Below are 15,824 nucleotides of genomic sequence, written 5' to 3' on the forward strand. Positions count from 1 at the left end.
CAAGGAGGGAGCGCAGTAGTAAAAGCACTGATACAGGCATGCTCCGATGGGATCAAGAAGGCTCAAGATAGGCTTCCCAAGCATACCAGGCCCCGGTGTACCCTTCCTACTTCTTTACTCTCCACAGATGCAGCTGGAGGTCGGAAAGCAGACACCGATGCTGGAGGGACACGCTTGAAATCCAGTCACTTGGGAAATAGGCAAGAAGATCATGAGCTCAAAGCCAGCCCACTCTACAAAATTAGTTCTTGGCCAGCTTGAGCTGCATAGTGAGACTTTGTTCCAGTAACAAACAAACAAAAAGCAGTAAAGGGCCGGAGAGATGGCTTAGCAGTTGAGGCACTTGCCTGTGAAACCAAAGGACCTGGTTTTGATTCCCCAGGACCCACGTAAGTCAGATGCACAAGGTGGCACTTGCATCTGAAGTTCGTTTTCAGTGGCTGGAGGCCCTGGCATAACCATTTTCTCTCTCTCTCAAATAAATAAATTAATTAAATTAAAAGATTTTTTTTTTAAAAACAAGCAATAAAAAAAGAAAATCAGCAAATTAAGCCAGACTTGGCTTCTGTCACTGTGATGTGGGGTTCTGTTGAAGCACTGTGCCCACAGTGACCTCAGCAGAGGTGGGAACAGATAACCAAAAAGCAATAGCAAAACTCTAAGGAAGGGACAGGTGTGGTGGTGCACACCTTTACCCTCTAACAGGGTGCTTGGGGTTCAGGAATGTCTTTGAATGTCAAACCCTAGCTTTGTTTTTAATTTTAATTAAAGAATTGAATTAAAAAAAGACTGAGAATGATAGTTATTGATTTATTATATTTATTTAGGGATATACAGAGCCAAGGAAAGGTACCCATGTAGCTAGAGATCCCACTTGGAGAGCCTGGGAAAAATGTGGAAGTTAAGAAAGAAAAGAATGTTCAAGGAGCTCCTTCCATGGAGGGAATAAAGAACCCATGTGGAGAGTTAGGACTAGGGGGCTTCCCCTCAGATCAACCCTACTGGACCCACAACTAGAAGTTTCCAAGTGGGCAGAGCGCCTGTCCTCCCCCTATAAAAGTTTATAACCTTGTATATAGGCTGTCTTCCAGCTAAGATGAACCACAGGTACAACTGATTGGTTAGGGCTAGGGGCTATACCAGAAAAAGGCTACTACTGGCCACCAAGTTCCAGGGGCTGAACTTGATCAGCCACAATGTTTAACTCCAGGAAAAGACCGCCTTCCCAGAAGGGGTCCTGGTTGTTTGTGGAAAAACAGGTCTAGGGAACTAGGCAAAAGATAAGAAGCCAGATCGTCTTTTATTTCTAATAAGTACAGACTTTCTTGCCTTTTTCACTTTCAGGGGTCCAGTCACCCTAACTGTACTCCCTCTCAAATCCTAGCACTCGGGAGGCAGAGGTAGGAGGGTCGCTGTGAGTTAAAGGCTAGCCTGAGACTTCACAGTGAATTCCAGGTTAGCTTGGGCTACAGAGAAACCCTACCCCTAAAAACAACAAATGCATACACACACACACCGCAAGATCATTTGGGTGTCTAATTCTAAAGTAGATAAAGCTTTGAGATTTGGCAAGTTGTCTGCTCTAGTTTTGGAAGGGATATTCTCTGAGGGAATCCATGTCTCCGTGATGGAAGATAGCATGTCAGAGGCCTATGAGCCAGGCAGCTGGGGCCCAGTTTAATTCTATAAATGGCACTGGCCATGTGACTTCACGGTAGTGTTCTCACTCAAAGGGAAGACCATGCTGTTTACTTCACTGGGCTGTGTGAGCATTAGAATGGCTGTCTTTGAGGCACTCAGCAAAGTCTCTAAGATAGAGACATACTCAAGACTTTCAAGTTATTGAATGTGTAGTGGTTCGATTCAGATGTCCCCCATAAACTTAGGTGTTCTCAATGCTAGGTTCCCAGCTGATGGAGATTTGGGAATTAATGCCTCCTGGAGGCAGTATATTGTTGGTGGTGGGCTTATGGGTATTATAGCCAGTGTCCCTTTGCCAGTGTTTGGCACACTCTTCTGTTGCTATTATCCACCTGATGTTGGCCAGGGGGTGGTGGCCACCTTCTGCTCATGCCATTGTTTTCCCCTGCCATCATGGAGCTTCCTCTGGAGTTTATAAACCAAAATAAACTCCGCCCCCCAGACACACACACACACACACACACACACACACACATGCTCCTCTTGGTTGGGTGATTTCTACTAGCAATGGAAAACTGACTGCAAAAGTAATGTTGGTACTGAGGAGTGGTGTCATCTGCTGTTAGACACCTGACTATGTGGTTTTGGCCTTTTGGAGCTGATTTTAAAGAGGAATGTAGGGGCTGGAGAGATGGCTTGGTGGTTAAGCACTTGCCTATGAAGCCTAAGGACCCCGGTTCCAGGCTCAATTCCCCAGGACCCACGTTAGCCAGATGCACAAGGGGGTGCACACGTCTGGAGTTCGTTTGCAGTGGCTGGAGGCCCTGGCACGCCCATTCTCTCTCTCTCTCTGTCACTCTCAAATAAATAAATAAAAATGTATTTAAAAAAAAAGAGGAATGTAGAAGGATTTGAAACCTTGGCCTAAGAGATGCCATATAGTGCTGTAAGTACAACTTGATGTACTATTTTGGTCAGAGTTGAAAGACCTGAATTCAGTGAGAACTAGGACTGTGAGGTTTGGCTAAGGAGGGAGAAAAAAAAACTGCATGAACTGGGCTAGAAGCATTTCGTATGAGAGGCTTGCTGTTATGCTTGCATCTTGAAAAGTTGTGCAGGGTTGCTTTGCATAGAAACAGACTGGTGTGAGCAGAGGAATATGGCACAGAAATGAAATCTTTGGGCCAAAACTGCTGCCTGTTCAACTGCAGTTGACAGATTACAACCTTTGAGATTGGGCCAGCTGACCTGCACTGGGGCAACAGGAAGAATATAGACTCTTTTGAAGGGGCCTGAGTGCTCAAGGAGTGTCCTGTTCTTCAAAGTCTGCTTTGTTCCATCCTGAGTTAACAAACAGCAACCTACCTGGTATTGTAGAGTATAAGAAATGCAGGAAAAGAGGGTCATTGAGTTTGCATCAGAGTCTTGTGTTTTGGAAACTGCCATGGGCAGTGTGAAGCAGGTTTGCTAGATGCCTGCATGGAGAAAATATGGGACCATGAGGATGAACCATGGCTTGCAGTGGAGACCCAGTGGAGCTCCCGGGACCAAGAAATGGCTGCCAAGGATTACTGCTGGCCCTGATGGATTGGAATACCAGAGACTTATAATTAACAATTTATAACTTAGAATTATCAGACTTGGAGATTTGTCACTGACTAGAGTTGTTGAACTTGGAACTATCTATCGATTTTGATGTTTGCCCTGTTTAAATCTTATATTGGTTGTATATTTCTTTGCTATGTCCAATGCCATCTTTTGTAGTGTGAATGTTTATTCTGTGTCATTATGGGTTTTTAGAGGGATTTGGGGGGATTTTTTGGTATTATGGGTCAGTTGAAAGATCTTGGATTATGGGGATGTTTAAAGCTGGACTGAATGCATTGCATGTTACATCATGGACAGTTATCAGTTTATGGGGGCCAGGGTTGGAATGTGGTAGTTTGATTCAGGTATACTCCATAAACTTAGGTGTTCTGAATTCTACTTTCCTAGCTGATGGAGATTTGGGAATTAATGCCTCTTGGAGGCAATGTATTGCTGGGGTTGAGCTTATGGGTATTATAGCCATTGTCCCCTTGTCAGTGTTTGGCACACTCTCCTGTTGCTATTGTCCCCCTGGTGTTGCCCGGGGGGTGATGTCCACCCTCTGCTTATGTCATCATTTTCCCTTGCCATCATGGAGCTTCCCCTTGAGTCTGTAAGCCAAAATAAACCTCCCCCCACAAACAATTTCTACCAGCAATGTGAACCTGACTGCAACAGCATGTGTTATAATATTTTTGGAAGCTATGGGGTTACCACCAACCCTACATCTTACTACCTTATGCTTCTTTGACTGTGTGACCCTATCCTTCTCAGATCCCCACTAGACACTTCTGGGTTCCCTTGGAGGAGTTTTATGAGACCTGTGGAAGAGCTAGCCATCACTGAGCCATGGCTTCTCTAACATGAGTCCCATCTCTCTCAGGATTCCTGCCTGACCCCTCTGCATGACTCCTAGTTCTGCTGCCCTTCACCCTCCATCCACTGCTTGGCACCCAGGGTGATGGTCTGATGTGCCCAACACCACTGGAGTAGAAGCCACTGTCCTGGGGACCTTAGTGGATGGAAACCCCAGGGTGTGTCTTACAGTGATATAAGTGTATAAATTGCCATGTCACCCCTGGTCATCCATGCCCTGGCGCTGCCCCAGGGGCCCCTGCTGTAAGTGAAAACAGGTAGTTGTCTCTAAGAATCATTTGAGGAATGTCTCACCTGGTTCTTGGTTTCTTTCCCCCTCAAGAGGTGTATTCACCCTCCTCTTGCCCCTGTAAGCCCTGCCTGCAGACCATCTGGTGCAACTGGAGCCTTTCCAGGAGCTTACCATCACATTAGCACACCTGAATCCTGATGAAAGTGGACACCACCACTCTTTCCCCAGCCACTGCTGCAAGTGAAGAATACTTAGGAAGCCAGCACTGATCAGAGAATGCCCAGCAAACACTCTTCCCAGACAGAACTCTAGGGTCCTAACACCTTGTCTGATTCTTTTGTGACTACAGCGTTTCACAACTAGAAGTTTTAAAATTTTACAAATGTGATACACTGCATATGATTGTGTATGGTAAGGGTCAGCGAACTTTGGGCCTTTGAATCAGATTGGCCTGATGACTGTGCCTTATAAATAAAGTTTTATTAGTATGTAGCTGTGTACTTTTGCTTGTAATTCCTTCACGGCTGCTTTTGCCTAAGTTCGCAGATCTGAGGGTCTGAATGGCAACCATAGGCCCATAAAGCTTTAATTGTTTACTATAGAGCTTTTAAAAGAAAGTTTGCTGAGCATTGTGTAATGTAATACCACTGGAGAGGCAGCACCTTATAATTAAACACATGAATATCTGCATCCAAATGAATATCCACTATCAGTAGGATGGATGACTTCTATCAAGTACCAGATGGTTATTCAGAAGCCTTGCTTAGTGGAGAGCCTTTTGGGTGGGTCCTTAACAGGTTTGGTGCTGTAGGTAGATGGATGTATAAAGCAGAGGGAATTCAGTAGAATAAGGTATTTTATTTATTCTTCAAGATTGGTTCTCATTCCATCCCTGGCTGACTTGGAACTCACTCTGTAGCCCCAGGCTGGCCCTATCTCAGCTTCCTGACTGCTAGGATTAAAGGTGTGTGCCACCACACCTGGCTTGAGGCATTTTATTTCTAAATGCATGTTTTAGAATCCCACCACTCCCAGTTTGAACATTCCTTTGATATGAGTCCATACTGGGTATGGGCCCCTGAGGCATCCCCTATGCTCTGAAAGGGGTAGATCTGGCAAGGCCTCCCATTGGAGGCTTCTTTGTTCTGAAGCTGGGAATGTAAGGCCAACACTTCTCACTTTCAATTTTGTTAGATAAATGGTCTCACTTCTGTCTGACCTGGAATTCACTATGTAGTCTCAGGGTGGCCTTGAACTCACAGTGATCTCTTACCTCTATCTCCTGAATGGGATTAAAAGAGTACACCACCATAAAGCCGGGCGTGGTGGCGCATGCCTTTAATCCCAGCACTTGGGAGGCAGAGGTAGGAGGATCGCCGTGAGTTCAAGGCCACCCTGAGACTACATAGAGAATTCCAGGTCAGCCTGAGCTAAAGTGAGACCCTACCTCATAAAACCAAAACCAAAAGCAAAACAAAAGAGTACACCACCACACCCAGACATCTCTTAATTTAAGAAAACTTGCCCGGCATGGTGGCACATGCCTTTAATCCCAGCACTTGGGAGGCAGAGGTCAGAGGATTGCAGTGAGTTTGAGGCCACCCTGTATCTATAGAGTGCATTCTAGGTCAGCCTGGGCTAGAGCTAGACCCTACCTCAAAAGACAAAAACAAAAGCGAAAAGAAAGCTTGACAGTGTGGGGAGGGGAACAAAGGTGCCCTGCAGATGAAAGTTCTTTTCAGTCAAGTCCCAGGGACTGAATGCCCTCGATGGTATGGCTGGTAAGTGAGTGCTTGTGCTACCAAAGGCAGGCTTCGCTCTACAGTGCCTCAGCCATGATAGGTAAGCACTCTACCACGAAATTACATTCCTAGCATATCATAGTCTTATTTATTTGTTTGTTTTGTTCTGTTTTGTTTTGTTTTTCAAGGTAGGATCTCATTCTAGCCCAGGCTGAACTGGAATTCACTATGTAGTCTCAGGCTGGCCTTGAACTCACGGCAATCCTCCTACCTCTGACTCCTGAGTAAAGGCCTGCACCTCCACACCAGGCCCCAGGTTTATCTTTTCATGGTTCTTTGAGATGCTGAGTTTAATCAATGAATTCATATTTAATAGTCCATCAGTCTGGGGTGAGCCAGTCTTCCTCAAGGAGCATAAGGGAACATTGAAAATTCAAGAACAGAAAGTACATTCTAATATGGTTATTTGGTTGTGTGAGTTTATACTCAAAATCCTTTGTACAAGCTTTACAATTTTTATTTATTTGACAGAGAAAGAGGGGAGAATGAGAGAATGGGTGCACCAGGCCCTCCAGCCAGTGTAAATGAACTCCAGATGCATCTGGCTAACATGGGTCCTGGGGAATCGAGCCTGGGTACTTTGGCTTTGCAGGCAAATGCCTTAACCATTAAGCCATCCCTCCAGCCCAAGCTTTACAATTTTTAAAATATTGTTATTTATTTGAGAGAGAGGAGAGAGTATGTTTACCACAAAGCCTCTTGCCACTGCAAACCAACCCCAAATACAGGCACCACTTTGCACATCTGGCTTTATGTGGGTACTGGGGAATTGAGCCCCAGCCAGCAGTCTTTGCAAACAAGAGCCTTTGACCCCTGAGCCATCTCCTTTAAGTTTTTAAATTAAACACTGCATTTTCTACCATTTTTTGATGATTGCAAGCTAAGCACCATCCTTGTCTAAGCATGGTATGGACTCCATGTTGGGTTAAAGTGTATACCCACCCTCAAGGATGCTAGCTAATAGGACATCTCAGGTCCCATGTCCTTTGAAGACTCCAGATCTCCAGCTCATAGCTACCCTTCTGTCCTTCCCATTTCCCAATAACTGGTGTACAGCTGGCTCAAAAATGGTCATTTAAAGCTGGGTAGGGTGGTGCATGCCTTTAATCCCAGCATTTAGGAGGATTACTGTGAGTTCAAGGCCACTCTGAGGCTATACAGTAAATCTTTATGGCATTCTTTATGTCTCTAGCGCAGTAAAGGTATTTTTGTGTCTCTAGTTCAGTGAAGTTATTGACGACAATAGTCTGCTTGCTCTTGGTATGTGTGTAAATAAATAAATACCCATGCTCACATCTGTGTACACATAGTTTAAAATAATTATGAAAACAAGTAGGGTGTTTCTGTCTTTGGGGGTGGGCTGCTGTAGTAAAATATCTTAGACTGTGTAGCTTAGAAACTACAGACATTTTTTGTTGTTATTGATTTTCGAGGCAGGATCTCACTCTAGCCCAGGCTGATCTGGAATTCACTGTACAGTCTCAGGGTGGCCTCGAACTCACGACAATCCTCCTACCTCTGCTGGGATTAAAGATATGCTTCACCATGCCTGGCTCACCCATTTTTATCTTAAAAACCTGCAGGTTGGGGAGTCCAAACTCAAGGCCCTGGAAGATTTGGGTCTGCTTACTGGTCTTTATTTTTATTTATTTTTTTTATTTTTATTTTTTAATTTTTATTAGCATTTTCCATGATTATAAAAAAAAAACCCATGGTAATTCCCTCCCTCCCCCCCACACTTTCCCCTTTGAAATTCCATTCTCCATCATATTACCTCCCCATCTCAATCATTGTACTTACATATATATAATATCAATCTATTAAATACCCTCCTCCCTTCCTTTCTCTTCCCTTTATGTCTCCTTTTTAACTTACTGGCCTCTGCTACTAAGTATTTTCATTCTCACACAGAAGCCCAATCATCTGTAGCTAGGATCCACATACTGGTCTTTAGATGCCCATCTCTTGCCATTTCCTCATAATTGTGAGAGGGAGATGGGAACTTTTTATAAGGGACTATTTTTATAATCCCATTCATGAAGGCTCTAGCTTTATGAACTTCCAAAGAACCTCTTCCTGATACCTTAGCTGGTGGATAGTTAAAATGTCAATATATGAACTTTGGGGAGCCACAGATATACAAGGCATAAAATACATACCAGAACATAGTATTGTTTAATAATATTCATTTTGTTTGAAGAAGAGACGCATTTAAGATAGTGGGAATGATCCAGTGAGAGTCAAAATGTAACATGAACAACCTTGCCAAACATTTTGAACATGTAGCACTGCTAGGTCAGTAGGTAAATAGCCTGGTCATTTGTTCAGTTCTCCAAGTCCACTGGTCATTCACCATGCTCAGGGCAGGTGCACAGAATGAACAAAGGAAGTGCACTTGAGTAACCAGGTAAAGAGGCAAGGCTGGCTGTCTCTTAAGTTGTGCTTATGTGTGTTCTGATGGGGGCTGGTGAGAATCCTTACAATGAGTTATCCATCCCCAAAACGGAGGTGGGTCTCCTTGCTCCATTTTGTTCTCTGATGGGGTCCACCCCTCATTCTACCCAACCCCAGGCTGTGTGTGCACGCCTTTTCCTCTGGACTGTGATGGGTTGTTTATCCATCTACTCCAACAGCACTGTGCCTGCGGTATTTCAGGAATTCAGTTCATGTTTGTTTGGATGGTAGAATGAAGCCGTCTTGTTATATTTTGACATTCCTGCCAATCAGAATATTAACCTAATGTTGAACAGCACTGTTTAATATGCATAGAACTCATTTTTATAAAAAACTGTCATTTTTTAGTCATGGTATCAGTAACATTAACAACTGATATTGAGTGCTACTATGAACCAGAAATAGTGTTCATTGCTATTTGTACATTACTCAGTCTAATTTTCCTGATGAGCCTGTGAGATCGTAACTATCTGCATTTTGCTGACAAGGAAAGGGAGTCTTAGAGGTGTGAAATATTTTATCCATGGCCACAGTCAGACTTAGGTGAGCGTTTCTGTATTTCTTACTCTGAAACTTGTTCTTGGAGACCTTCCATCTGGGGGGGTCTGTATTAGTCTACTTGGCTACTATAAGTAGTAGCACATTAGAAATATATTTTCTCAGCCGGGTGTCGTGGCACATGCCTTTAAGCCCAACACTTGGGAGGCAGAGGTAGGAGGATCGCTGTGAGCTTGAGGCCACCCTGAGACTACATAGTGAATATTCCAGGTCAGCCTGGGCTAGAGTGAGACCCTACCTTGAAAAAAGACAGAAAGAAAGAAAGAAAGAAAGAAAGAAAGAAAGAAAGAAAGAAAGAAAGAAAGAAAGAAAGAGAGAGAGAAAGAAAGAGAAAAAAGAAAGAAAAGAAATATATTTTCTCACAGGTCAAGGCTAAGGGAAGATCAAGGTATTAATTTCTCCTGAAGCCTCTTCTCTTAGTTCGCAGCTCTCTCTGTCTCTACACAGCTTTCCCTCTATGTGAGTCTGTGTTCTAATCTCTCATTTGTATAAGGACACCAGTGAAATTCTATTTGAGCACAAGTTAATGAACTTATTTTAGCTTGGTCATTTCCCAACCCAGTCACATTATTCAGTACTGAGGGGTTAAAAGTCTTGAATATGTGATATTTGAGAAACATGATTCAGCTCATGTGAGATCATTTCTTATGCATGATCAGTGTGCAGTCCAGGCAACAACATGATTACTATAGCTCTGGTAAAATGTACAAAGGCTCCATGGACAGCCCCCTTTTTGCCAAAGATAGGCCTGGCAGGGAGAGGAAGAGGCATGAAGACACTACCCTGACCGTGTGCCCTGGCCAGTGACCTAATGCTCTGAAGCTAACTTTTCTCTGGCATCATGGAAATGCCCAGCATAAGAAATCCAAGTTAGAGAAAGGTACAGCCTGAACTTGGTTATGAGAACCAAGGCCTTTTCTAGGCTGAAAAATTCCTCAACTCTTATTCAAATATAATACAGACAGGAAAAGAGCATACTCTGCACACAAACTTCAGTCAGTTTGTTCGTTCTCAGCACTGTTGAGTAGCCAGCACCCACAGGAGACACCAGAAAATTCCAGTGCCCCAGCAGCCCCCTCCTGTTCCTGTATAGATGCTTTGTAGCTTCGGATCTCAGATTTAGTGCTCACTTTGTAAATATAAATGTGCAGTAAGTTAAAACAAAAACCAGCATGCATATGCCTTACATTCATGTGGCTTCTGGCTCTTTATTTCCCCCTGAGACAGAGTCTGATCTGGAGTTCACTATGCAGCTCAGGCTAGCCCCAAACAGCAGTCTTCTTGCATTATCCTCCTATGTGCTGTCACACCTACCAGATTTCTTTTGATCCAGTCCTGCTTCCTAGTCACCATGTGACACAGGAAAGGAAGACTAATGGCTCAGCTCAGCCTCTGCTTCCTCTTCCATCCAGTGATGGCATAAATCTCTCAGTAGAGATGAGCATGGCGTACCTAGAGCCACGCGAGCTGGCACACCAGTGGGTGAGGATGGTCTGTGGACTGACTATCTAGGATGACAGAGACAGATGTTGAAGAAGGCTGGACCTCTTGCTTTCTGGGGTGAGGAATCTGAGTCCTGGGGCTGATTTGGGAGCCATAGGCTGCGGCAGCTGGACATGTAACAGGTATTCATTCAGGGTTTGAAGCAGATGAGCCAGGGCTCTCTGATGAAAGCTACTGTCATCTGGATATGGAATCCCTAGATGAGGCTTCAGATCAATCAGTTGTCTTGGTTTTACAAATTTCCTCCCTTGTCAAGAACTTTCTTTAAAAAAATAAATAAATAAAAAGTACAGCCAGGTGTGGTGGCGCATGCCTTTAATCCTAGCACTCAAAAGGCAGAGGTAGGAGGATTGCCATGAGTTCGAGGCCACCCTGAGACTACATAGTGAATTCCAGGTCAGCCTGAGCTTAGAGTAAAACCTACCTCTAAAAACACAAAACAAAAATTATGCTAGCATGGTGCCTTTAATACCAGCACTAAGGAGGCCAAAATAGGAGCATTGCAGTGTGTTTGAGGTCAGCCTGAGACCAATTTCAAGTCAGCCTGGGTTAGAGCGAGACCCTACCACAAAAAAAAAAATGTGTGTGTGTGTGTTTTAAGGTTTTTTTAATTAGAGAGAGTGTATAAGGGCATGCCAGGACCTCTTGCTATCACAAAGGAACTACAGATGTTTCCTCTACTTTGTGCATCTGGCTCTTTGTGAGTACTGGGGACCTGAACTGGATGGACAGCATTTATAAGCAAGTAGTTTTGCCTGCTGAGCCATCTCCCCAGCCCCGTATTTAACAGCTTCTATATCAACTAAGGAACCAGGGAGCTTGCTAGAGTCAACACCAAAACTTTTTCTTCTAAAGGGATAAAATAGTCATGTCATTGGCATAAGTGCCTTTTTTGTTTTTGTTTTGTCTCGGTTTTTGTTTTTTTTTAATTTTTAATTTTTTTTATTAACAACTTCCGTGATTATAAAAAGTACTCTATGGTGATACCCTCCCTCCCCCTCTGTTTTTGTTTTCTGAGGTAGGTTTTACTGTAGCTCTGGCTGACCTGGAATTCACTATGTAGTCTCAGGGTGGCCTCAAACTCATTGCGATCCTCCTACCTTTGCCTGCCAAGTACTGGGATTAAAGGTGTGTACCACCACGTGCGGCTTTTTGTTGTTGTCGTTTTGTTTTTTCAAGGTGGGGGCTTGCTCTAGCCCAGGCTGACATGGAAATCATTCAGCAATCTCAGTATAGCTGTAAACTCACAGTGATCCTCCTACTTCTGCCTCCCAGGTGCTGGGATTAAAGGTGTGTGCCACTACGCCCTGCATAAGTGCCTTTTTAAAATGTCCTATCCAGATTCAATAGTAGACATTGTGAATTGGGGGACAGTTTCCTGTATCTCACCAATCCTGGATTTTTGTTCCCTGAAAAGTTTGCATTTGGCACCATATTTTAATATTTATCAACTCACTTCCTACTTCTCTCATACTGCACAAGAATTGATTTTGAAGAAATACGTTTGGGATTTGGTTGGGTATTTTTTGCACACTGATGTGAGGGAAGTGCATATTTGCATAGAAATCATCTTTAGTGAGCTCTCTTTTCAAGTGTGTCAAATTTATAAGTATCACCACTGGAAAGACATATTTCTGGATATGGCTTTCCTCCTCAGTGTATTTCTTCTTTCATTTATCATGTCTGGGTCACCAGGCCTTGCATTTATTTGGTTGGGATTTTGTTTCTGAACAATTTATTTTACCCAGATTACGTTTCAGGAGATTAAAGTAGCATACCATATTTTATTTTATTTTTGAACATAGTAATTTCATAGGTTGTTTCCAGACTCCTTCCTCTGAAGGCAGCAGATTTGACTTCCATCTCCTCAGTCCACAGCGTATCTCTGAAGATGCTGGGTTTTAATGAGCAAGGCAGAGTGCAGCAACCAGATGTTTCAGCTCACACCTGTGAAAATGCCAGGATCTGCGAAACATTAAACTTAATGGCGAGAAGCAGGTCGCCAAGCTCAGTGAATTGGACTTAACAGGCATGTAATTCTGGTTAACAGAACTTTCTGTCACCTGAGGGTGACATCTGTTCATACCACCCCCTCTCCCTCCCCACCTCCCAACCTCCTCAGCACCCCTGGCCCCTGAGGTAAGTTTCTCTTCCTTCTTCCTCATCTCTTTTCTCTCCCTTTTCAACTTAACCCCTATGTCTCTCCACACAATTTCTTTATCTTTTCTTTTAGCTGCTTTTCTACCTCAACCTATATACATTCCTCTTTTGCTTATGCCTGATAGCCTCAGAACTTTTGTAAAAAAAAAAAAAAAAATATATATATATATATATATATATATATATATATATATATATATGGAGAGAGAGAGAGAAGACAGAGAGAATGGGTGTAACAGGGCCTTCTGCCACTATAAATGGATTTCAGATGCATGTACCACTTTGTGCATCTGGCTTGATGTGGCTACTGAGGAATCAAACTTGAGTCATTATGCTTGGCAGGCAAGTACCTTAACCTCTGAGCTATCTCTCCAGCCCTTGCTTTTTTATTTTTTGGTTGTTCGTGATAGGGTCTCATTCTCCCCCAGGTTTACCTGGAATTCACTATGTAGTCTTAGGGTGGCCTTGAACCCATAGCAATCCACCTACCTGTGTCTCCTGAGTGCTGGGATTAAAGGTGTGCAACACCATGCCCTTCCCTGTGTCATTTTATTTCATTTTTATAATATTTTATTGCTATATATTAATTGTACATAGTCTATGTATTTTCTGTGTATTTTCATGTAATTATGTACTGTATATTGAGCATAACCCTCACCTATCCCCTTCCCTTCCCTACATTAGTCTCTTTTGTTCCCTTACTTAGCTTCACTTTTACTTTCATGTCACATATACATATGTGATTTTACATGTCTATATAGAAAACTATGATCCACAAATGAGAGAAAGCATATAATATTTATCTTTCTGAAACTTATGGATCTTTTTGTCCTTTCCCTGGCTTCTCTCTTATTTCTCCTTGCTCTTTCACATCTGTGCTTAAAATTTTATTTCTATATAATCTTATAATTTAACGTAATACCATAGCAGCAGATAATTCAGGAGAAATTTTGAAATGATAGAGACATTTGGAAAAAATATGCTGCACTATCGTCTCTCCTCTTTCCCCTATAGTGGTTTTCTAACTCTTACTCACAGATGAAGTAATTCTGATCTTACTATGTTGACACTCCTTGGTTTCATTCCCCAGGACCCACATAAGCCAAATGCTTAAGTTGGTGCATGCATCTGGAGTTCATCTGCAGTGTCTGGAGGCCCTGGCATGCCCATTCTCACTCTCTTTTTCTCTTTCTCTCAAATAAATAAATAAAAATATTTTTAGCTGGGCGTGGTGGCACATGCCTTTAATCTCAGCATTTGGAAGGCAGAGGTAGGAGGATCACTATGAGTTTAAGGCCACCCTGAGACTACATAGTGAATTTCAGGTCAGCCTGGGCTAGGGTGAGACCCTACCTCGAAAAAAGAAAAACAAACCCCCCCTTTTTTTTTTTAAATAGGACAGTTTTAACAATACATTGTCACAAAATTGCCAGGATCACTGTTTTTATGCTTTGGGGCCATTATTAAGTAAACAAAGGTTGTTTGATCATAAGCACTATGACATTGCACTCGGAGATCTGGTAACTGAAGTTGTTAATGAGTGATGGGCAGGAGCTCATACAACATGGATGCACTGGACAAAGCGGGGGGTCTCACTTTCCAGGAGGATGGATGTGAATCATTAGGTAAGGCATGTCATTTAATACTTCATTTCTGGAACTTTCCACTTATCATTTTCATACTACAGTTGACCACAGGTACCTACAAGTGCAGAAAACAGTTGGGTTTAGGGAAAGTACTGTATGTCTTTTTGTAAGAAAGCTCTCTTCCTTCATGATTATCATCTTTGAACAATGAAGAAAATGGCACACAGTACCAGATGTCAGATGGTCATTATTTAAATATATGTCTCCCTACAGTCATATGCCACGTATCTTAAAATGTCAGGAGGCGCTCACATGGCCTGAATATGGCAAGGCCTATTCTATGTAGATCATCTTGGGACCTGCTGAGGAGAAACAAGGTGACTTCATGTACAGTCTTCCTGCCCACTTTATAGATAAGAAAAGTAAGAGTCTATGACGTCTGACACACAGACCTCAGTGGAAGCCCTTGACTGAGTCTCATGGACCTAGAAAGTCACATGCTGTCCATTAATTTGCAGACAAATGCAAGGACAGGAGTGAAATTGGAATTTAACTTGGGAATTTCTGACACTTTCTTTTATTTGTGTCTGATTATTTTTCAACCTGGAGCCACCTTCCCCTTGAAAGCCTCCTGCAGGCCCCTGCGCTGCATGGGAGTCGTGCGTTTCTAAGGGGCAGGCCGCGTGAGACTGCACTGCCCTGCGTCTTCTCCCCACCCAGCCCTGCATAATTGTCTGTGTTCTTTTCATTGTCACCTCTGAGACAAGATGAAGAACTCAGGGTTTTGCTTTCAAACACATTAACTTCTTTATCACATTAATACCAACTGACTCATATCTTATTTCCCACTCACGGTAAGAAAACCATTCGGATCTCCCCCTCACAGGACAATGTCTTAATAGCTTCTGTGTGTTTCCTATTTTTGGCTGTTTCTGTATAAACAGACTAATCTAATAGCATGCTGAACCCATCTAACTTGGCAGAAATTCAGAAAATCACTCATTTCTATAGCAAGCTGTGATGCCAAAAAGGGGAACCCTCAGTTTCATTACAGAAAGATTTCTCTTAAAGTTGCCTTTCATGAACATAATAAGCCTATCATTTGGAGCTCTCCAGCACCTGAATGGTATTATTTATCGCTGAAAGGTACAATGGCGTATGAGAAGATATTATTCCCCATGCAATTTCTGGCTTGCATTTGTTTGTCTAACCAAACAGGTATCATCCAAACATAGTTGGGGCTTTTTTTTGTTTTTTGTTTTTGTGTTTTTGGTTTTTTGAGGCAGGGTCTCCTGCTAGCCCAGGCTGACCTGGAATTCACTATGGAGTCTTGGGGTGGCCTTGAACTCACAGCAATCCTCCTACCTCTGCTTCTCAAGTGCTGGGATTAAAGGCCTGCACCGCCACACCTGGCCACACCTCATT

The 15,824-nt window shown here is 43.0% G+C and overlaps 1 protein-coding gene across 4 annotated transcripts in view; it reads left to right on the top strand.

Annotated features, from left to right (window-relative positions):
* The window catches only part of Wwox (WW domain containing oxidoreductase), a 1,097,314-nt gene that overhangs the window by 510,018 nt on the left and 571,472 nt on the right, over nucleotides 1–15,824 (top strand). Inside the window, exon 9 of one of the 4 annotated variants that reach the window (XM_045140882.1) lies at nucleotides 128–199. The exons of the other annotated variants lie outside the window; for them this stretch is intronic. Coding sequence (XP_044996817.1) covers nucleotides 128–178 — 51 coding nt within the window. The 3' untranslated portion in view covers nucleotides 179–199. Of the gene's footprint in view, nucleotides 1–127; nucleotides 200–15,824 lie in introns of those variants that run through there. 4 annotated transcript variants of the gene reach the window in all.

This window comes from Jaculus jaculus, chromosome 1, assembly GCF_020740685.1.
Source record: "Jaculus jaculus isolate mJacJac1 chromosome 1, mJacJac1.mat.Y.cur, whole genome shotgun sequence".
Lineage (NCBI taxonomy): Eukaryota > Metazoa > Chordata > Mammalia > Rodentia > Dipodidae > Jaculus > Jaculus jaculus.